Source organism: Danio rerio, chromosome 19 (assembly GCF_049306965.1).
Source record: "Danio rerio strain Tuebingen ecotype United States chromosome 19, GRCz12tu, whole genome shotgun sequence".
In the NCBI taxonomy this organism is placed as follows: Eukaryota; Metazoa; Chordata; class Actinopteri; order Cypriniformes; family Danionidae; genus Danio; species Danio rerio.
In genome coordinates this window covers 2,047,501-2,072,415 of record NC_133194.1, presented here as the reverse complement: position 1 = coordinate 2,072,415, position 24,915 = coordinate 2,047,501, and the positions used below count along the sequence as shown (strand labels likewise).

At 36.9% G+C, this 24,915-nt stretch overlaps 1 protein-coding gene across 9 annotated transcripts in view; it reads right to left on the bottom strand.

Moving 5' to 3' along the window:
• The window catches only part of dennd3a (DENN/MADD domain containing 3a), a 48,849-nt gene extending 25,099 nt beyond the window's left edge, over window positions 1-23,750 (bottom strand). For 2 of the 9 annotated variants that reach the window (XR_002456151.3, XM_021468227.3), the window contains exons 1-15: window positions 23,465-23,750; window positions 20,146-20,322; window positions 17,974-18,241; window positions 16,420-16,535; window positions 15,291-15,421; window positions 15,092-15,203; window positions 12,790-12,909; window positions 12,319-12,537; window positions 11,832-11,947; window positions 11,492-11,647; window positions 11,067-11,163; window positions 9,968-10,071; window positions 7,593-7,777; window positions 5,089-5,619; window positions 3,437-3,481 (exon numbers count right to left, since the gene is read on the bottom strand). Coding sequence is in view for 4 of the 9 variants with exons in the window: in XM_021468227.3 (XP_021323902.1) it covers window positions 3,437-3,481; window positions 5,089-5,619; window positions 7,593-7,777; window positions 9,968-10,071; window positions 11,067-11,163; window positions 11,492-11,647; window positions 11,832-11,947; window positions 12,319-12,537; window positions 12,790-12,909; window positions 15,092-15,203; window positions 15,291-15,421; window positions 16,420-16,535; window positions 17,974-18,241; window positions 20,146-20,229 (2,284 nt within the window). In the remaining 5 variants the exon portion in view is untranslated. Of the gene's footprint in view, window positions 1-1,975; window positions 3,482-5,088; window positions 5,620-7,592; window positions 7,778-9,967; window positions 10,072-11,066; window positions 11,164-11,491; window positions 11,648-11,831; window positions 11,948-12,318; window positions 12,538-12,789; window positions 12,910-15,091; window positions 15,204-15,290; window positions 15,422-16,419; window positions 16,536-17,973; window positions 18,242-20,145; window positions 20,326-23,464 lie in introns of all 9 variants that reach the window. The other 7 variants (XR_012394775.1, XM_073931329.1, XR_012394774.1 and 4 more) reach the window with 5 other exon arrangements.
• Window positions 23,751-24,915: the final 1,165 nt, after the last annotated feature.

Genomic DNA, 24,915 nt, shown 5'->3' with positions numbered 1-24,915 from the left:
ATCGTGCCAAACCGTTCTAAGAACACTTCGGTACGGTTACGGTTGTTTCTCCACTGAGCCTGGAACGGCGCGGCACGATTACAAACCGTTCTCGGCCCGGAATTCTCGGCACGGTTAGACAACCGTGCTGAACTGTGCTGACAGATTCTGTGTGTTGACGTCGCGACTCGGTTGCTAAGCTACCACAGCTGGCTCAGCAGAAGCGCGCTAGTCATCAGACATCCTCAATAAACTACAGTACATTCAATATAAAATAATGATCCAGGTCTAAACGATACAGTTTGAAAAGGGTTTTAAAACCATAGAGTAGTCTCTGGCAGAGAAGTGAATAACTCCTCACATTCTTACGAAGATATTTTATTCATTAAAGTTATTATTTTATTGACTTGAATACAGACCTACTTCGCCTGCCTGAATGTGAGTTTATTGCACGCAGCGCTGTATTTCACAGCACAAAACTCGCTCTGATCCGGGAGAGCGACTTGCGCTGCTGACTTTTTTTTCCTGCTGCGCATCGAATAAAGCGAATAAAGTCACGCTCAGCATCGTCGATGTCCAAATTCCACAACAACATCACTATATCCATGGAACACGAACTTGCAGACTCTTTTAACAACGAGGAAATAATTGCACTTTTTAATTCAAAGCCAGGACAGCTTGTTAATACCGGCGAGACCACCTGAAGGACGGCGTGTTCGTGTTGTAATGTCGGCCGTCCAAAAGACTTTGCTTGAAAGCTTTACGGAGCGGCACTGTAACTGTCCAAGGTACTGTTGTATGATTTATATTACAGCATATGCACTAATAAATAAGTCAAAAGAATGAATGAATTAAATAAATATGGATTCTTGAATGTCAGTATTGCTTTTACTCAAAAAATATCAATACGTTTTTATGTTTTATAAAAATAAAATGAGCAATTTTCTTCATTTCAGCTATAGGCAATTATATGATTCAGTTTTACATAAGTTATATGACATTTATGAGGCATGTAACATGTTTCTGTGTTTTTTTTTGTTTTTGTTGTGGTGATCTTTAATATAGCTACGCAAATATTTTCTAAAACGTCTAGCAATAATTCGCCTACAGCTTGTTAGTTAATTATGAACACAAAAATAATTATTATAATAAAAATAAAAGGATCAAAATAAAAAGATAATAGAGCAGCATTTTGCTAAATATAATAGTGCTTTATATGCTTTAAATCCTGCGATATATGTGTTGTTTCATATTCGTTTTTTATTTCACTTGCTGCATTCGTTATTTAATGTTTGAATAGTAAAACAAATAACAGCCATCGCTTAATTGGTTTCATTTTACCATCAAAATGTAGTATATTTTATATCATTATCAACTTTTGATATAAAACGCAGTGTAGTTTAATTAATTGTTAAAAATGAAATAATTTATGTGCTGTGTTTTTATTAGTGAAAGTGCCCGCTCACCTTTGACAAGGCCTGTCCAAAATTATATTTCTGCCACGATAATGCAAATGCACTATTATTGTTGTCTTATCATTGTTTATTTTTCTGTTATGTTCAGAGATTTTAAATATTATTTATTTCCCCTTCAATTATTTTCAATCATCACGTTACATTTTGGTAATTTTCCCTCCAAATAAAATTTAGCCAGAGCTGCGCAACATATAAATAAATAGGGGTGCACATTTAGCACCCCTATTTGATAGAGCGGCATAACAGTGTTTAGTCACATGGTTGCTTTTGCTTTTATGAAAAAAAAAAGAAATAAATAGTTTCGGCTCTTATTTAACTTTAATTGAACAAAGGGAGCCGTTTACATTGCGTTACCAAGGCAACTACTGATGCGTTTTGTGTAATGTTTTAAAGAGCTTTGTCGCAGCACGACAGTGGAAAATGAAACCGTATCCGTGCTGTCTGGCCCGGTTTGGCACGGAATGGAACAGTTCTGTTTAAAGAACGATTCAGCACGATAGTGGAAAAGCGGCTAGAGTTACTGGAGATCTCATGATGTCTGCGATAAGGATGACATCGTTAGGGCTTTAAACAATAAATCAACGTGGTAAATCCCTGTGAGATAAATATAAACCATGCACAATATAGAAATACACAATCATTTCTGCAAACCTGAATGTCAGGTAATCTGCAGAGCCTCGTGTTCTTCCAGTGTTTTTACATGAATGATTGATGCATCATGCCATAAACACACACAAGCACATGAATATGCAGTGCCAGTAAACGCACCCCGGGCTTTCGACACACACACATGACACATATAAACCGGCTCTACTGACGGCGTGCAGGAACTGGCATTTGCCAGACGACTATAAATGTAGCTCGACTTTAACAGAGAGGAAATGATTAACCAGCGTTGAGCTCCTCGAGGAGTGTGTGCAGTGAGTGTGAACAGAGGACTGAAGCTGGAGGTTAAACACACACACACACACACACATTTGCATACATAGTTTAGAGGGACTCTACATAGGTATAATCCATTTTATCCATTAAACACCACTTATTATATGGCCCTACACATAAACCCAGCCCTTGCAGGAAACGTGGACAATTTTTAATTTCCAAACAGCTCGCTAAGTTTGATTAAGCTTTCTGATTTACAGGGACACGAGGTGTGACCCTGTAAACCACCTTAATAGAGACCAACTAGTTCTACCCATGTTGTTATACAACTTTGTGTCCCTATAACCCACATAAACCTGCACACACACACACGCACACACATCTATCTTTATGGGGACTTCCCATAGCTATAGTGATGTTTATACAATACAGAGTGTTCATTCAATCCTAAATCAAATGTCCCCACTATTAGCAATACCAGTACATTTTCACTTCATGAGCACATTTTTTGGTCCCCATGAGGTCAAACTTGACTGGTATTGTTATACTAGTGGGAGCATTTTGTCCTCATAACAAAAGGAATACAAGATAACACACACACACATCCAGGCAGGTTTGTTTTTGCGAATTGTGGAGACATTCTCTTGGTTTCCATTGTTTTTATACTGTAAAAAAGTTGTATTTTCTATTGACGTACCCCAACACTATCCCTAAACATAAGCCTCACAGGAAACGGGACTTACTTTATAGTTTATTTATTACTCTAGGGTTTATAAGGCTGTTGAAAAATGGGAACAAGGGCAATGCACTCATGTTAGCCTTTTTTTGTAATTCATAAGTTCGTTTTTTTGCAGAGCGAGTCTATTACGTAAGTGTGTGTAAATTGCTCATGCTGTATGTCGCCTTCTAGTCGTAATATCTGTGTCATACCCATTTCATTATACAAACTGTTGACACACGTACATGGTTAGTTCGAGGTCTAAGGCGTACCTGCAGAACACTGCTGCACTTCAGACATGCAGGCGCTCAGACATGCATGCGTGCTGTGTGACGATGATGATGTATTAGTAGTGCACACTACACATGCAGACTACGCTTACCATCCAGCTCAAGGTAAAATACAGACCGGCACGAGTCCTCCACACCTGACAAACCAGAACCAGTTTTACCAAACACACCAGAGAAACACCGGTGACCATCACATGCAGATTTCACTTATTTCATCTGGTACATGCATTATACTTACACTGCAGTGTGTTTAACAGGAGATTCTACACAACAACAACAACAACAACAACACTGAAAACTAGCATCGGCTGATGCATCAAACACATTTCTAAAATATCATTGATATACAGACTGTACATCTAATCCTTCTGTACATCCATCTCTTGTCTATCTTTATCTGTGCTATCCATTCATCCATCCAATTATTTGACTTAATATCCAACTATCCATCCATCATCTATCTATCTTATTACTCTATCCATCCATCCATCCATCCATCCATCTATCCATCCATCTAATTATCTAACTATCAATCCATCCATCCATTTAACTCCAAAACCAACTATCCACACACCCTTTATCCGTCCATTCAGTTATCTAACTTCAAATCCCACTATCCATCCATCCTTTATCCATCCATCCACTTATTTAACTCCAAATCCATTTATCCATCCATCCATCCAACTCCAAAGTATCCATCCATGCATCCAATCATCTAACTCCAAATCCAACTATCTATCCATCCATCCATCCATTACATCCATCCATCTAACTCCAAATCCAACTATCCATCCATCCTTTATCCATCCATCTATTCCATCCATCCAATTTTCTAACTTCAAAACCAACTATCCATCCATTAATCCAATTATCCATCTCTAAATCCAACTATCCATCCATCATTCATCCATCCATCCATCTATTCCATCCATTCAATTATCCAACTCCAAATCCAACTGTCCATCCATCCATCCAATTATCTAATTCCAAATCCAACTATATATTCATCCACCCATCCATCCAACTCCAAATCCAACTATCCAACCATCCTTCATCTATCCATCCATCCAACTCCAAATCCAACTAGCCACACATCCATTATCCGTCCATTCAATTATCTAACTTCAAATCCCACTATCCATCCATTCTTTATCCATCTATCCACTTATCTAACTCCAAATCCATTTATCCATCCATCCATCCAACTCCAAACTATCCATCCATGCATCCAATCATCTAACTTCAAATCCAACTATCTATCCATCCTTCATCCATCCATTACATCCATCCAATTATCTAACTCAAAATTCAACTATCCATCCACCCATCCATCATTCCAATTATCTGAATACATATTCAACCATCCAGATTGTCAATCTTTCCATCAATGTATCCTTCCATATTGTCTGTTTATCCGTGCATCTATTCATCCATCCACCCATCTTGTCTGTCTAGCCATTTAGCTATTCATCCATCCATCCTTAATGTGTCTATCCATCCATCTATTCATCTATGCATTAATCTTGTCTGTCTATCCATCCATCCATCCATCCAGTTAACCAACTATCCATTCGGTCCATCCAGCTTCAGTTAGATTACAAATCTCTACTAAGAATTTAATTTCTATATTGCAGGAAAAGTTGACAAATCAGATCTCTCCAAGCTTCTCTAGCCAATAAGTTCACTCCTCAGATTGGCCCAATCAAGTGCCAGCTTCATTCTGATTGGCTGTTTTGATACCCACCCAGAGTGAGTGCCTCGAACAGCCTCTTGATGGTCTCCAGATCCTTCACGATTCCCGACTCCTGAACGCGCCGCACAAAATCCTCCTTTTGCAGGTGTTTTTTGGGCAGCTCAAACCTCTTCACCGTCCCGCCGTCCACCAGCCGCGCTCGGTCCTTTTCGTTTTCCCTCCTCACCCTGCTCATGAGACGCTTCAGATCGGTGCGGCGCTCCGCAATCCTCTTTTCCTCCACAGGCAGAGCCTCCACCAGAGTGTTCAGAAGCTGCGCAGGAAAAATCTCCATGTCCGTCTTATATAAGCTCTGGAAGTCTGCGAGGGCGTCCACATGTCGTCCAGTCACAGAATTCACCAGTCCACGCAGGTAATAATAGCGGGCCAAGAGAGCAGAGTCGTCTGGGGAAGCAGATGAGATGGATCTGTCCAACTGCCCAATCAGATCGTGGTAGTAGTTCTGTACATAGTGGTAGGCCAGTGGTGGAGGGAATTCTGGGAGTTTGAAGGTTTTGACTGGCTTTATAGGACTCCAGGAACCTATCAACATAAAGAGTACATAGTGCTCAGCATAAATTATTACACTCTATTATGAAAATTTTTATGTTAGTGCATTTAAGCAAAACTGCTTTGTCCAAAAAATATATTTTGCGGAAAAAAAAAAAAAAAAAAGCTTGACAATACCAATAACCCTAACCCCAACCTAACAGTCTACTTATAATGTAATGGGAATTAGTTGCAAAGTAACTTAAACTCAACAAACGGACCATCAAAATAAAGTGTGACCCTGTTTTATTCAGCAGATACAGTCATTAAAATAAAAGATTGGACAAATCTTATTTTGACACATATTTTGGGAAAACGCATGGGAATTTCTTAATAATTCATCAATACACTGTGCAAATTGACTCCCCTTTGGTTATGTTGGGGTTGTTTTTGCCCCATTGACTTTCATTATAATCACATTTTCTGATTGCAAAGCCATGACAGTTGGGGTGCATGATATTGGAAAAATCTGATATAGCGATATTTTAATTTTAAATATTGAGATATGGGATCCAGCTTTATAAGATCATTGAAATGGCACTATTTGATGGTTTTCTATGGAGTCAGGTACAGAAACTGAATAATAACAATGCAAAAAAACAAAAAACGCTTTTCTTACTGTTTTTTTTTCTCGTTTCTAGTCCAAATATCTAAAAAACTCTTAGGTCAAGTAAAAATATTGTTTTGTTTTTAACTTTTCCTTTCAAGTTTTTCCATAAAACAAAAAAAGTAAAATAATCTTGTTTTCACTATGAAATGTAGATATTTGGACAAGAAACAAGTCAAAAATTCTAAGAAAAACTTAGAAATTCTAAGAAAATTTATTTATTTATTTTTTTGCATAAATTGTTTAAATTCCTGGTCAACTATAATTAATGTATTATGCATATTTTGCCATGTGACTATTGCAGATGTGCTCATTGCCCTACATGACAGCATATAATCATGCATTCCTGATTGTTGCTGGTTTTCCCTGTTGGGAAGAGGGATAATTTGTCATTTTTACTGTTAATCATCTGTTATAATGCAAAAAAGCTTAGTTTTTGCCTTTTATATGGGGTTTATTGTGGCTCTCAGAACGAAGTAAGTATATTTCTGCACACACATATTATAATCTGCTCTTTTACTCCACAGAACTCCATACAAAAGTCAGACACTTGTTTGCACAGGCCTATCTAAAGGGTTAATGCTGCCAACTGATGATCAACAGTAAAAATGACACATTTGACCTCTTCCCAACAGAGAAAACCACTAACAATCAGGAACGCATGATTATATGCTGTCATGACTGTGCAATTAAAAAAATGTGATTATAATGGAAGTCAATGGGGCAAAAACAGCCCCCAACATAACGAAAGGGTAGTCAATTTGAACAATACACAAGGGTTAAAAGAGACTTATCTTAATCTCTGTTGCAATTAAAAATATAACACAATAAAAAAGTCAAATTTTAAGACTTCTTTAAGACCATTATAATTGAAATTTTAGATTTATACAGGGATATATAGAAGTAGTCTAATGAGCCAGCTATTTCTGTAAATAGTTTTTGTATTGATGGAAGATCATGTAAAGGGATGTGTTGCTTTAGTTTTCTTTCCCTGATTAGGGAATTTAATTAGCAGAATTTGCAGTACAAATGTCTAACAGCTGTTGTGAACTGTCTCTCTTTGCCATTAAAAACTTAAATAAGAAAAAGAAAGGTTTGAGATGCATTATTGGTGATTGGGTGTCAGCCTGATAGGGTAGCTTTACCTGAACATGGGAATAATTAGGACCTGTTTAAAATGATTTAATACCCAAGACAAATATTTCAGTGAATTTAAGAAATATTAAGGCTTTTTTAAGACCTTGCTGATACCCTGAATAATCTAGAAAAGCACATTCATTAAACCAAATCAGTGTTCCTACTTTAACACATACAGTATATTGTATATTGTGTTGTAAAAAGCGCACTCGTGTTTCCTCACCCATCTGTAAAGGCATCCTCACTGACATCATGGACATCTGTCGGATGGGTACGGTGAGAGATCGAGAGTCCGCCAGGTTCGGCATGCTCATCCCCAAACGCTTATTCAGGCCGTTCTCTGCTCGGTGTTTACGGTTGATCTCCTCCATCGTGGGTCTGCGCGGAGACTCGGTCATAATCTTCAGCCTGAGAAAGTGAAAATATAAGAGAAAACAAGTGAGAGGACACACTTGGCAGATGATGATGTAAGGTTCATCTTAGATAAATCTTTCATGCATATTTTGCAAACCTATTGCATAAAGAGTAAACTTTCAGTTAAAGGGATAGTTCATTTCAAGAGTTCACACTTAGCTGATAATCAATAAAGCGTATTTGGCATGCTGTCCCAGGAGAGAGTCCTGAGCTCGTAATATCCTCGAGCCCGGGGCTCCCTCCTGTTAGAAGGGCGAGAGGGGAGTTTGAGCTCAGGTAGGTCTCGAGAACTCCCCTGCTTGTCGCCGTGAGAAGTGTAAACTAAGGTTGTATTGGGGGATGATGTGATTTAATCAATTGCTATGGTTTATGTTTTTGGACGGTGGTAGGAAACGGGGAACCCAGGGGGAAACCCACACGAACACGGGGAGAACATGCAAACTCTGCACAGAAACACCAACCGGCCCGATAGGTTAGACCAGCGGTGTTCTTGCTGTGAGGCAACAGTGCTAACCACTGGGCCACCGTGTCGCCCTATCAGAAAAGAGGGGAGGAAGTAGGGGTGGAAAGGGGGAGAGCTTCAAGACGAAGATAACTGGTGTGAAAAACTCTAATTATTTAAAATGCTTCCGTAATCATCTAATAGGATAGATTACGGAGCTAATAAGGAGCCAGGCGTGTTGATCATAATCATGTGATCCTCTCGAAATTAGTTTATGAATAAACCACACTTAAACGTAATCCTTTCAATCCTTTAATTGCTTCAGTTATTAAAAAAACATATATTATGTAAGTGAATGGAAAGAGGCGACACGGTGGCTCAGTGGTTAGCACTGTGACGTCACAGCAAGTAGGTCGCTAGTTCGAGTCCCGGCTGGGTCAGGTGCCTTTTCTGTGAGGAGTTTGCATGTTCTCCTCGTGTTGGCGTGGGTTTCCTCCGGGTGCTCCCCTTTAGGGGAATTGAATAAGATAAATTAGCCGTAGTGTATGAGTGTGAGAGTGTATGGGTGTTTCCCAGCACTGGGTTGCAGCTGGAAGGGCATCCGCTGCATAAACCATATGCTGGAATAGTTGGCGGTTCATTCCCCTGTGGCAACCCTGATAAACAAAAGGGACTACGACGAAAGAAAAATGAATGACTGAATATAGTACATGCATATGTGCGTGCATTTACACATGCTTAATAAATATGCACAGTACACTCACACATATTAGTCATGATTAATCATTAAACTGCACGACATTTAATTATTATTTTATCCTCTTATATTGCATTTCAGACATGCTTTCCCACACAAAAAATATTCAATACCGAAATTCACTTCCAGGAGCACAGAAGTAAACAAGCAGGACCACGAAGACTACACACTTCAACACAAGTACAAGCATTTGTCTCTTTGACAGAACAACAGACCGAACCCGTCTTGCTGCATACTGTACAAATTATTGACATGATCTGCTAAATGCGGCTCCAGGAAGTGAATGAATGATTTCTTTTTTGCAGCCGACTGTCAGCGTACTAAACATGTAGTACATGTAAAACAATAAAACATTAAATAAGACTTAATAAGACATTAAATAGTTTTTACACCATGTTTTTATAGAATTAAACAGTCTTTAAATACACTGTCTCACCATGTGGGCTTGATGTTGTGCAATACGGTCAGTGTATATTTTACTTCCTCTTCCTTCAATGACATCCTTAAGATCCCTTTGCAGTTTGGTTTTTAATAACTCCACCCTGCCATTATCTTATTTACTGTAAACATACGTCATTTGTGTGCATGGAAATAGCTAAATCAAAGGTTTTGCCAAACGACTAGAAGCTCATAAAGGTTTGGAAGGACTCCAGAGGGATTAAATAGTGAGTAAATTATCATTGTTGAGTGAACTGTCCCTTTAAACTGACAAGGCTTTAAACACACGAATGCTTTATTTGTTTTTGTCGGAGTAACCAATACACCAGCTGTAAAGGCTCCTCCCACTTATAGAAATGGGGCGGGAACAGCAGCTCATTTGCATTTAAAGAAACACAAAAGGCATTTACAGTGTGATATAGTAAATGATTGAAGGTGTTTTGAGCTGTAAGTACACACACATTCTGGAGACTCTGGAGAGTCGTGCTGTGGGTATTACGGAGACATTTTAATGAAGGAAAACTGGAGATGGAAGGACTTTAATTACCTGCGAGTCTCTGAGCGGATGTTGAGCTGCATGCGAGTGAATGCGTCATTCTTTCTGTTCAAACGCTCCCGCAGAAACGAGTGGAATATATGAGTGTCTAAAACCTGCACGCACGCACGCACACACACACACACACACACACACACACACACACACACACACACACACACACACACACACACACACACACACACACACACACACACACAAATATTTAATCACAACCACATCTCACAGACACAAAAAAAAATGCACACAACCCCCCCCCAAACACACAGAGAAAAATGCATACACAAAGACACACATACAAAATATTCAACACACAAAATTGCAAACATAAAAAATGCGAACGCAAAAAAATACACAAAACACACACACAAAAAAAACAACCCAAAAAACACGCACAAACATTCAGAAACATACACACACAAAAGCATACAAATAAATGCACACACACAGACATACAAAAACACAAACATACACAAGCACACACACACACACACACACACACACAAATGGAGAGAAATACAAAATATACAACACACAAAAATGCACAAACACAAAAATGCACACATAAAACAACACACAATAAACAAAATACACAAACAAAAACCACACACGCACAAACATACAAAACAGACACACAAAAATCACAAACATGCACAAAAAAGGACTCACACACAAAAACAGAGAAATACAAAATATACAACACACAAAAATGCACACACAAAGCAATACACAAAACACAAAAAACAAAATACACAAACAAAAAACACACACGCACAAACATACAGAAACAAACACACACAAAACACAAACATACACAAAAAAGCACACACACACACACACAAAAACGGAGAGAAATACAAAATATACAAAACACGCAACACACACACACGCACAAACACACACACACACATACATACATACATACACAAAAAAGCACACACACACAAAAATGGAGAAAAAAAAAACGCAAAAATATGCACACACACACACACACACACACAAAAGAATAAATGCACACACGCAAACACACATATGAATATATTAGAGAAGCACATGCTGAGTGTAAACCTGAATCTGCGTATTTCTGTACCTTTCTGTAAAAGGCAGAGTCGGTGGAGTCTCTGGACCTGAGGAACTCCTCGCTGTTGAAAACTCGATGCTCATAGTTCAGGAAATCACAAACCTCACTGCAGAAAACACAGTTTTACATGTTTATTAACCAGCGAGCATAAAATACCATCAGTGCTCAGATACAGGCCGGTAAAAGTATTATACTGTATATTATACTTATTGTACATGTGTTATATATATTTATATACATATTTTATTTTACTTATTGTACAATCATGCTTTTATTCAATATATTTTATTTTATTTAATATATATATTTTTCATATATATTTGGTTTTGTTTAGATTTCATTTTTAGTTACTGCACATTTGTGAGTTTTATTTATTAATCAATTTATTAAGTTTAGCAGACTGTCTTTGATACATAAACAGAGATATTTCAGACCTGAATATGTTGACGATGAGCTCCATGCTGATGTTGAGGATGCTGGAGTTGAGTTTGCGCTGCCAGAGTCTTCTGTGAGCTCGCAGATCATTCACATCAGTCTGACTGCTGGAGCCGCACACATCCAGATCATAGTGGAGCTGCAGACCCCCACAGCTGAACAGAAACACAATCATGCTCATTATAAGCTATTATACATGTAGAGTAAGTTCAATATAGGGCTTTTAATAACCCTTAGTAACAAGTAAAAGGATTTGTCCTAATCAGTATTTTAAAGGGTTAAAAAAATTAAAAATTGCACTGATCCCAATCATTTCTACAGAAATATTGCATCAGTTACCGGAATATAAAACAATCTCTGGCTGCAAGCGGCACGTCTGGAAGATCAAATCTGTCTGATGTTGAAGACGACACTGTTCCCTGGTCAATGTCTATCAGCACCAGATCCTCAATCTCCTGAAAACACACACACAAAAACTGTCAACGTCTGAGAAATTAAGCTGAAGGGATCGTTCATCTAAAAAATGCAAATGACCACATCATTTACGAACCCCACACTTGTTCAATACCTGAGGCTTCTGTTCTATTAAACACCAAAGAAGACATTTTTTACAGAAACCTGTACCCATTGACTTCCATAGTAGGTAAAACATATACAATGGAAGTCAATGGTAACCGGTTTCCAACATTCTTCAAAATATCTTTAACAGAAGAAAGAAACTCAAATAGGTTTGGCAACTCTAAAACAGTGAATACATGATGAATTTTAAGTTGAGTGAAGGGTCTCTGTCTACAATAAACCCATTGCTATATGCAGTGTTTTGTACCTCTGCCACCTCCTGGAAGTGGTACGTGTGGCAGCCCATCAGGTAGGCCGTGGGCGCCATGATGAAGTCCAGCATCTGTCGGGACAGGACGGGCACAAACGGATGCTGCCAGCGCAGAGGGTGAATAAAGATCATGAAGCACTCGGACACCAGTGTGAGTTTGGCCCAGTCTGTGGACAGAAACACCACTCTCTGCTCCATCAGGATACTGCTGATGATCTGACACAAACACAACACAAGGCTCATCTTCCTTATGACTGTATTACATGTACTGAATCAATATAAACATATCAAGCAGTCGTGAGTAATTACTAGAATCCACAGATCGAGTCTATTAATTTACTCATGTAAATGTGTGCCAGTATATATTTATTTATTCAGTTTTTATATTATTTTAGTCATTTATTAATATGCAAATCTTTACACTGTCCCTTTGTTGTGAAAAAAAAAACATCTATATGTGGGACTGACCTGCAGGATCTGCTTGGGTTTAAAGCACAGAAATGGCAGATGGAGATCGAGGTCCATTACGGGTCGATCCACATCCAGTCTGGAGGGAAGCTCAATCTGAAGCGGTCTGAGATTAAACACCTAAAAAAACCAGCAAGGAAACGAGTCAACTGAAAGAAATTGCACAGCTAAAAAAAAGTTGACGTAACCGAGTTGACGGTAACAAAGTTGACGGTAACAAAGTTGACGGTAACAAAGTTGACGGTAACAAAGTTGACAGTAACAAAGTTGACGGTAACAAAGTTGACGAAAACGAGTTGATGGTAACAAAGTTGACGGTAACAAAGTTGACGTAAACGAGTTGATGGTAACAAAGTTGACCTAAGCAAGTTGATGGTAACAAAGTTGACGTAACCGAGTTGATGGTAACAAAGTTGACGGTAACAAAGTTGACGGTAACAAAGTTGACGAAAACGAGTTGATGGTAACAAAGTTGACGGTAACAAAGTTGACGTAAACGAGTTGATGGTAACAAAGTTGACCTAAACAAGTTGATGGTAACAAAGTTGACGTAAACGAGTTGATTGTAACAAAGTTGACGGTAACAAAGTTGAAGTAAACAAGTTGATGGTAACAAAGTTGACGGTAACAAAGTTGAAGTAAACGAGTTGATGGTAACAAAGTTGACGTAAACGAGTTGATGGTAACAAAGTTGACGTAAACGAGTTGATGGTAACAAAGTTGACGGTAACAAAGTTGACCTAAACAAGTTGATGGAAACAAAGTTGATGGTAACAAATTTGACGGTAACAAAGTTGACCAAAACAAGTTGATGGTAACAAAGTTGACGGTAACAAAGTTGACGTAAACGAGTTGATGGTAACAAAGTTGACGGTAACAAAGTTGACGGCAACAAAGTTGACGTGACAGTCTATGGTAACAAAGTCGATGGTAACAAAGTTGACGGTAACAAAGTTGACCTAAACAAGTTGATGGTAACAAAGTTGACGGTAACAAAGTTGACGTAAACGAGTTGATGGTAACAAAGTTGACGGTAACAAAGTTGAAGGCAACAAAGTTGAAGGCAACAAAGTTGACGTGACAGTCTATGGTAACAAAGTCGATGGTAACAAAGTTAATGGTAACCGAATCGATGGTAGCAAAGTTGACGTAACCGAGTCGATGGTAAGAAACTTGACGTAACCGAGTTGACGGTAACAAAGTTGATGCAACCGAGTCAATGGTAACAAAGTTGGCGGTAACCGAATAGATAGTAACAGAGTTGACTTAACCGAGTCGATGGTAACAAAGTTGGCGGTAACCGAATTGATAGTAACAAAGTTATCGTAACCGAGTTGATGGTAACAAAGTTGATGGTAACAAAGTTGACGAAAAAGAGGCGATGGTAACAAAGTTGACGACAACTGGGTCAATGATAACAGAGTTGATGGAAACCTAGTTGATGGTAACAGAGCTGGTGATGGTAACAAAGTTGATGTAACAGAACTGACATAACAGAGTTGACGATGAAGGTAACAGAGTTGATGGTGAAGAGTAACAGAATTGACATAACATAGTTGATGATGATGACGGTGACCAAGTTGATGGTGATGGTAACAGAACAGACGTAACGGAGTTGACGGTGATGATAACAGAATTTATGTAACAGAGTTGATGGTAACGGTAACCGGGTTGATGATAACAGGTTTGACGTGACAGTAACAGAATTGATTGATGCAACAGGGATGACTGTAAAAGAGTTGATGGTGACAGTAACAGGGTTGACATGACAGTAACAGAATCGACTGTGATGGTAACAGAGTTGACAGTAGCCAGGTTGACGCTAACAGAGGTGAAGGTGACGGAAACCAGGTTTAGCTCCAGATGCTAACCTCAAACCAGATACTACTTGACATGTATAAAACACAATTATATGTATTTCAATCATAACATTGTTTTTAAAAGGTGAATGAGAAATCGACTGAAATATCGCAGTGAAAGAGTTAACACATAATTAACCTACTATTTGGAGTATCCTAAACATTTTGTACAAATCGATGATAAAGACAAAATTAATTACTTATTAGACATTCCTTGTTAAAAAAACAGCACTTGGGAAATATTTGGAAAGAACCAAAATTTCACGGGAGGGTGAATAATTTAATAATTAAAAAAAGTTCCACAGACAAAGAAAGGTTAGCATTCGGTATGCATGTGCACTGAACTGAAAACACCATCATTTTGCAAACACTTTTATTGACATTCAGATAATATCACTAACATTTCTGCGAAGATTTGTGGAGTGTTAAATAAAGCGGCTCACCACATGCAGTGGTCCAGATGGAGGGATGGGCACCAGCGCCAGTTTGGCAGAAAACTCCTTCACCTGCTCATCAAAGTCAGACACACGGGATGTCTTCATCTGGAACAGAAAACTACAACAGCAGAGGAATAAACTCACACGCATAACAAACACGTCACTCCATGTTGAGGATAGAGATTAGTATAAACAGCAGTCTTACCAGGACAGGCAGTCTCTGAGGGCGTTATAATAGGGATATTTGGAGATCACACATATGCTGAATGTGGTGTACAGACGCTTGTGTTCGTTGGTTCGATGGCCGTTTGCATAAATCACATTATCTTGCTGGAACTACAATAACACAACACAAATTAAGACAGATTAATATCTGAATACTTTTATTTTTATTCTTTTATTCAGCAAGAATGCATAGGATGCATTGACAAACTAAACGTTTGTTATGTCAAGACAAACATTCATTCATTTTCCTTCAGCTTAGTCCTTTTAATCAGGGGTCGCCACAGTGAAATGAACCGCCAACTATACTAGCATAGGTTTTTCGCAGTTGTTGCCCTTCCAGGCGCAACCCAGTACTGGGAAACACCCATACACTCTTACATTTATACACTACAGCCAATTTAGTTCATCAATTCCCCTATAGCGCATGTGTTTGAACTGTGAGGGAAACTGGAGCACCCGGAGGAAACCCACGAGGAGAACATAAAAACTCCACACAGAAACGACAACTAAACGTCAAATAAATGCTGTGAAACTTCATTAACAGTGGTGTGATATAAAGCACATCAGCAAGTCCACTTTGGTATGGCTGAAGAAAAATAAATTGAAGACTTTGGAGTGGCCTAGTCAAAGTCCTGACCTGAATCCAATTGAGACGCAGTGGCATGACCTTAAAAAAAGCGGTTCAAAACGAAAATATTTAAACATTTCATTGCAGTTGTGTTAAAAAAAACCCCACAAGAAATAAGAAATCAGTAAGGGTGCAAACACTTTTACACAACACCTGAAGAATAAAACTGAAATAGTTATTATACATCCAAAAAATATTCTGAAGCATGAAACGTTTCTTGATCATCAAATGATCATATCAGAAGGATCTGTCAAATGAAAACAAACTTTCCTCAGAACAAAAAATATATAAAATACCGAGACATTTTTATCTGCTCTGTTAAACAGTATTTGGGAAATATTTGAAAAAGTAATAATTTAAGTAATAATTTTGATTTCAACCCTACATGCATGTTTGTTCTTTATATTCATAATAAAAAAGCATATTGATTATTAAACATTTCGGATCAGTAAATCTATTAGTTCATATTTTGATGTCTCACCTGTACAGGTCTGCAGTACTGAGCGACCACACCATGAGTCTGATTCCCGAACACATCCGTGAACACCAGGAAGTGATACGAGTCTTCTCTGCTCTCATTGGTGATTCTCAACCCATCTGAACAGTAAAGGACAAAGCACACAAATTATACACTTGAGTAAAAGTGCAGTTACCATAACACTATATTACTCCATTATTTAAGTCACAGTAGTCAAGTTAAAAACTCCTCCTTTTCAATATTACTTAAATAAAAGACCTAAAGTGCTTGTTTACTAAAGTCTCACTCTGAACAGTTCATTTGAATCAGTGAGTTGTTTACTGAAGTCTCACTCTGAAAGGATCATTTGAATCAGCAAGTTGTTTACCTGAGACTCACTCTGAACGTATCATTTAAATAAGTGAATCATTTACTGAAGAATCACTCTGAAGTAATCAATTGAATCAGTGAATCATTTATTAAACACTTACTCTAAAATCATCATTTGAATAAGTGAATCATTTATTGGTGACTCACTCTAAATTGATCATGTGAATCAGTGAATCATTTACTGAGATTTCACACTGAACAGATTGTTTGAATTAGTGAATCAATTACTGGAGACTCACTCTGAACAAATCATTTGACTCTGTGAATAATTTATTGGAGAGTCACTGTGAACAGAACATTTAAATCAGTGAGTTTTGACTGGAGACTCACTCCGAACAGATCATTTGAATAAGTCAATCAGTTACTGGAGACTCCCTTTGAACAAATTATTTGAATCAGTGAATCATTACCTGGGGACTAACTCTGAACTGATCACTTGAATCAGTGAACAATTTACTGGAGACTCACTCTGAACAGATTATTTGAACTATTGAGTCATTAACTGGAGACTCACTCCCAACAGATAATTTGAATCAGTGAATAATTTACTGGAGACTCACTCTGAACTGATCACTTGAATCAGTGAATCAGTTAATGGAGACTCCCATTGAACAAGTTATTTGAATCAGTGAATCATTAACTGGAGACTAACTCCGAACAGATCATTTGAATCAGTGAATCAGTTACTGGAGACTCAATCCAAACAGATCACTTGAATCAGTGAATAATTTACTGGAGTTTCACTCTGAACAGATTATTTGAATCATTGAGTCATTAACTGTTAACTCACTCCAAACAGATCATTTGAATCAGTGAATTAGTAACTGGAGACTCCCTTTGAACAAATTATTTGAATCAGTGAATCATTAACTGGAGACAAACTACAAACAGATCATTTGAATTAGTGAATCAGTTACTGGAGACTCCCTTAGAACAAATTATTTGAATCAGTGAATCATTTACTGGAGACAAACTACGAACAGATCATTTGAATCAGTGAATCAGTTACTGGAGACTCACTCTGTACTGATCATTTGATTCATTTCAAATTCAAATTAATAATTAGGTACTGTTTACCACAGCATCTGACTAAAGATAAAGCATCTGTGTGAGCGTGTCGGTCAGATTGAGTGTGTAAGAACGAGGCGTGTGTGTGTGTGTGTGTGTGTGTGTGTATGTGTGTTTTACCAGGAAAGCAGAGCTGTGGCAGGGCGATCAGATCAATGTTCTGCGGGACGCTCAGCTCTTCAGATTCACTGGCTTGACTGGAGTTGCTGAGGGTTGACACCGGCCGCTCTCTCTTCTTCTTCTTGAAGGAGCGTCTCTTCTGGACTCGGCTAAAGGCCGGAGCCACGCCCTGGTCTACGCCGCCGTTACAAGAGCGATCCTTTGTTATAAACGGTGGAGCGTGAACCTGCAGCACCTCCGCCTCCACCAACACATCTGCATCTTTACCCTGTGCGAAAAGTTAAAAAGCAAGAGAAGTTAGCATTCGGCAAATACACATTCACTCATGGCAAATACAAAATGCATTATATATTTTAAGAACTAATAGTAATTTATGGTAAAAAAATCTATTTATATATACAGTTAATGTATATACAACAGTTCTGTCTGGTTCTCGAGTCTGACTGGCTGATAGCCGTGCCATATTCTGCAATAACAGCACTCCTACAGCACCTTGTGTATTACTCCGCCAACATAGACTGACAGCACATCAATAAACTCACTTTGAAAAATATTGCAGCTGTTGGACAACATCATGTACTTTTGAGTCGTTTTTAGTAAGAATATAGTTGTTTAGTTTGCAACTATGCAGTTTATTTAAAAGGATAGTGCCCATTTTAAACATGTATGATTTCGGAGATTCAGCATGTCATTAAGCAGAGCAAAGACTGTTGACGTTACGCCACAAGACGGCGACAAAGACCCCATAATAAGTCATTAGGAGAGATAAACTCATCGTTAATTTCAAATTAAAGCTAATCAAATGATTATAAGGAAGGTAAGTGACATTCGAAGTCGATCTCTCTCTTGTGTATGTTGTAGTGCTGTATTTATACCACAGTAATCTGCTAGTGTTTGCTTTGGCTTTTTCTGGGTTGATTATTGTCATATCCAGATTACAACAGAGAAATACTGAGAAATCTCTGTAGACTGATGGCATTTCATGCTGTTCAGCCTTATTATCTTAAAATCTCAGCAAAATCAGCTGTTTTGTCATCATTTTAGACATTACGCTAGAGAATCATTCAAACACTAGCTCTAACGTGACATTTGAGCGACAGTTCCTGCTGTTTTGTCGTCAGCTGCGGATGTGAATGGCGGAAGAAAGTAGTTCCTCAAACAAAAGGGTTTTAAAGACTCTACGTGTTTGATTTTCTTTTCTATATACACAATTAAGTTGTCGAATTGTTGTATAAATGCAATATTACACTCCTAGCAGTGCAATATGGCTGTTTATTGTCACTGGGGGGACACTAAGGCACTCATGCCAATGCACGCCTCCCAACCAGTGCCAATATAGAGCCATATCTACGAGTGTGATATTACTCACACACACACACACACACACACAATATGCTAGATTTAAATAATCTATTTAGAGAATAAAATGTTATGCAGATATTATAATGTGTATTTAAATATATAAATTAAACATAAAAATACAATATATACACATATCAAACATAGAAAATTGTGTGCAGATATACAGTTGAAGTCAGAATTATTAGCCTGCCTGAATTATTCGCCGACCTGTTTATTTTTTTCCCCAATTTCTGTTTAACAGAGATTTTTTCTACACATTTCTAATCAAAACAGTTTTAATAACTCATCTCTAATAACTGATTTATTTAATCTTTGTCATGATGACAGTAAATAATATTAGACTAGATATTCTTCAATACACTTCTATACAGCTTAAAGTGACATTTAAAGACTTCACTAGGTTAATTAGGTTAACTAGGCAGGTTAGGGTAATTAGGCAAGTTATTGTATAATGATGGTTTGTTCTGTAAACTAACAGAAAACAATATAGCTTAAAGAGGCTAACAATATTGACCTTAAAATGGCGTTTAAAAAATTAATAACTGATTTTATTCTAAGCTGAAACAAAACAAACAATACTTCCTCTAGAAGAAAAAATATTATCAGACATACTGTAAAAATTTCCTTGTTCTGTCAAACATCATTTGGGAAAATATTTAACAAAGAAAAAAAATCATAGGGGGCTAATAATTCTGACTTCAACAGTACACAATAACAACACTTCAACTGATTTTGCTCGTTTGTTTTTTGCTTTTTTACTTCATAGAATGAATGTAAAATACTGTATTGAGCAGTATTCAGTGTTCTGACCGGGCACAGCTCCTTCAGGCGCTCGTTTGACACTCCAAGCAGCACACAGGCCTCCAGCAGACCACACGGCACATTATCAGCCATCAGCTTCAGTCCAGCTCACGTCAGCTACCGATCATCCAGCAAACACACAGCCTTCACTCCTCATTCTGCAGCTCCATTGAGGCTCTTCAAGTTCTGCTGAAAATATTAGAAACACTTAAAGGACTCCTTTTATTAAGATGTAAAATAAGTCTTTTGTGTCTCCAGAATGTGTCTGTGAAGTTTCAGCTCAAAAACCATGCATTACACCCTGCCCAAAATGTCAATTTTGGGTAATTGTAGCTGTTTCTGCACCTGTGACTTTAAAGGGGACTTCATATGCCCCATTATACACAACGTAAAGTAAGTTGGAAGCCAAATAGCTTCCTAATGTTGATTTTGCATCATAGGTGCCCTTTTAAAAAAAACGTCAATAATTTTCTCTAACATACACACACACACACACACAAATTAAATTCTTCATTTTCTCACCTATTTGGGTTTCTTCTCTTAAAACACAAATACTTACTTTCAGGGGCAATTTTAGGAATTTCATTTTAGGGGGGCTCAGCTCCTTATAAGGTAAAAAAATGATAAAAATAAAAGTAAATATATATATATTTAAACTTATAGACTAATTCACATATTTCACGATCTGAAGGATAATAACAAATAAGAAATAATTTATTAAGTTAATACTAGATAACATAACTAGAAGTTAATCCTAGACAACACTTGATGTCAGTGACAGTTATAACGAGTACATTCTCCAAGTGCTTCTGTCACTGTGTTCAATCCTTTCTGTGCAAGATGGTATGGTATCGTTATTAATGCCACACGAACTGTAAAGTGTTTAATATTGGTATTTATTTTGACATAAAAATAGCAAAATGTTCGTTAAGAGTTTAATTTTTTAATGGAGGAAAAAACTGTGTTGATGAGGTGAACGCCTAGAAAACCCGACTGCTCCTCTGTGACATACAGGTGATACAAGGTTATCTATATCAAAGAACTGCAAATAAGCAGATATTATAACAATTTATCGATAAACACACGGCTTGTTCTCTCGCTGTCCACAGCTGTGGTTTGCTGATCATGTGAAAAACAAAATACGAGGAGGAGCCGAATTCTGCCGCTGTTTTCTTATCAAATTTAAAGGGCTGAGGCGATAATTTAGTGTACAGTTTCTGAGCTAATCGCAAAAGTTTAAGGGGGGCTGAGCAGAAATATGCTAACCCATGCTAACTTTGATGCTAGAAAACTTGAACCACTGACATGCATCATAAAAAATATGTAGGTCAATGTCTGCTGCTTTCCAGAACTGAATATGAAATGATCATTTTGTAAAGCTCTATGCATTTATAGTCCACAACATCAACTGTCGACTGTAAGTGTGTTCATACAATAGATGCTTCAGTCACTCCAGAGCAACACACACTCTGGTTTTCATGATTTCTGAGCCAAAGCGACGGCTGAAGTCATAAACACAGAGACAGCATTCATTCTGCTGGACTGAAGCTTCACAAAGACGTCAGACCAGTCGGGATAGAGAAAAAAACAAGGAGAGTTTGTCATTCTTCAGCACATACCTCTTTCTGGTTAGTTTTACAGGAGACTGTAAACAACGCTGTCTGCTCCTAAACCTTTATGATCATCTTTTAAATCACATTATATTTTGTGCTCAATAAAAAGAGTCACAAGTTTGTGGTTTCAGATTTTTAAACCTCCAATGAATGCACATTAAAATGAAAATGTAGAAAGGTAGAAAGTGTATTTTTATATTATACTTTTTTTTTATAAATTATACATTTTGAATTTTTACATAATATATATATATATATGTGTGTGTGTGTGTGTATATTTAAAGTTTTTGAAGGAAGTATTTTATGATTTATAAGAAAGCATTTATTTTTAAAGAAATACAGTAAAATTACTAAATATAATTAATTCATTAATTTCCTTTTTGAACATGTATACAAATTCAGCCTATCAGAATGATTTCTGTAGTATCATGTGACACAGAAGACTGTCATGATTGTGGAAATTCTGCTTCGAATCAAATGTATAAACTGCATTTAAAACAGAACAAAGTAATTTTATATCATATATATTTTTTATTTTGATCCGATACATAGTTATAGCATAATTTAAACACATATTAACTATTTAAACAACTAACCTTTGACCTCAATTCTTAACAGTGAGGAAAATCTAACGATCCATATGTCAACAGCTCAACTTATCAAGACAATACAGTAAAGATATTAAAAATAATTATCAATTAAAATTATTTTTATACTTGATGTGAAAAAATAATCATGTGCTGTAAAAAATTATTATGACTAATCGCATCCAAATTCTAAAATAAAAGTTAATATTTAAAAACTATTTATATTTATTATAAACACACACACACACACACACACACACACACACACACACACATATCTATCTATATATATATATATATATATATATATATAWTATATATATATATATATATATATATATATATATATATATATATATATATATATATATATATATACATAAATATACGTACATATTTACAAATATAAATACATAAATTTTGTAAATATAAACTTTGGATGCAATTAATTTATGCAAATAAAAACATTTGAAAATCTTGGTTGAGATTATTCGTTTATTATTACAGTATATTAGAATATAATAAAAATCATATAATCAGTTTGAATTTCCTGAAGCATCATTTGACTATAATGATACAAAAAATCAATGAATAAACTACATTTTGATACATACATCACAATAAAAACAGCTATTTAAAAATATATATGTATTTCACATTTTTACATCTCTTCTTGACTAAATAAATGAGCATAAGACACTTCTAACGTTACAACAAATCATGTAACTGTTACACATAACGCTAGCCACACTCTTTATACTCGTTCACCCTAATTCTTAATAGTGTGGAAAAGTTCAATGTCAACAGCTCAACTCAACAAGACTAACTTAAACAAAGGCAAATAATAATCAGTGTGAAAATAGGAAATTTCATGCACTATTTCACATCAACTCTCACTTTCTGACAGTCATTTAAGCACATTTACAAACGAAACTGAAGTAAAACAAACGCCCAAGTTGTTCATAAGCGCATAAACCAGCTGCTTTACTGATTAAACACATGTAACATGTCCTGTATGGACAATTCAATCAAAGTTTCATGACTTTTTCCATGAATAAAAAATCTAAACAATGCAGCAGGAGCAACAAAATGCTCATCACAACTCAACGAAGAGGAGAATAAACAAACCTTCAGTGTCCGCCGCTGCTGAGGCTCCAAGCTAACGTTATGTTCTCAATCACTGATCCTGAGGACAACTACGACTGAAAGTGAACAAATAAAGCGCTTTGTTGATATAAATCACACTCAGCTACAGTATCATCCTCATTACGATCATAAACACACTGTAGACTTGTCTCCAGACTCTTTCTGAACGAATGAAAACCACAAACTAAAACTCAGAACCAGTACAGGTGGCGAAAAAACTAGCAAGCTACACTGTTGAAGAGACTTGGCTCATTGACATTAATAACGCAATTTTGTCGTTGCTTAGAAACTCCTTTAAAGTGTCCAATCAGAATACCCCATTAATATTAATATGTCCCGCGGTCACTTTACAACGTCACGCTGATTCGCCGAGTGACTTAGTGCCCGCCTTTTTGACCAATCAGATATAGCTAAAATATGAACGTCAGTCTATGTACTTAATATTCATAAGGTAAGACAGTCACCATAGTAGAGTTCTTAAACTTGTTTCCTTACAGAGAGGAATAACACAGCTGGGTTACATTATAAAGCCTCTTTACATTAACTCGCGATTAAGTTTCTTAAAGTACGTCTAAAATTATTTTAAATCTAACTAATTCAGCGTTTATCGAGAGTAAGTGCAATATATTTTATTTTTACTACACGTATACATGGATTCTGAATTAATTTTAAATATAAAGCGCCACCTGGTGACATTTTACCATCATAAGAACTATTATTAATTAATTAATTAATTAATTTTCTTTTTGGCTTAGTCCCTTTACTAATCAGGGATCGCCACAGTGGAATGAACCACCAACTTATCCAGCATGTATTTTACGCAGCGGACGGCCTTCCACCCACAACCCATCACTGGGAAACTTTGAATTATTAATATTTACCAAAGAAAATCACATAATTATATTATTTGGAGTTTCTTTTGGCACGTCATCATTGTTTATATTATAATAAAGCATCGCTTTATTTTAAATATCATATTTATTTAATGTGAGATCATCAATTCACCTTGTAAACATGTATAATCATTATAAGATTTCATTGCAAGCACTTACAGCTACACCACACGCTTATTACACGCATAATAATATATAATAAGAGTTCTAACTAAAGATTTCAGCACATGAACTGAACATTCATTCATTTTATTGGATGAATCACCACAGCGGAATGAACTACCAACTGTTCCAGCATATGTTCACACAGCGGATGCCCTTCCAGCTGCACCTCAGTACTGGGAAACACCTATACACACTCATTCACACACACACTAAGGCCAAATAAGTTTATCAATCCCCCTATAGCGCATGTGTTTGGACTGTGGGGGAAACCGGAGCACCCGGAGGAAACCCACGCCTACACAGGGAGAACATGCAAACTCCACACAGAAATGCCAAGTGGGACTTAAACCAGTGACCTTCTTGCTGCAAGGCCAC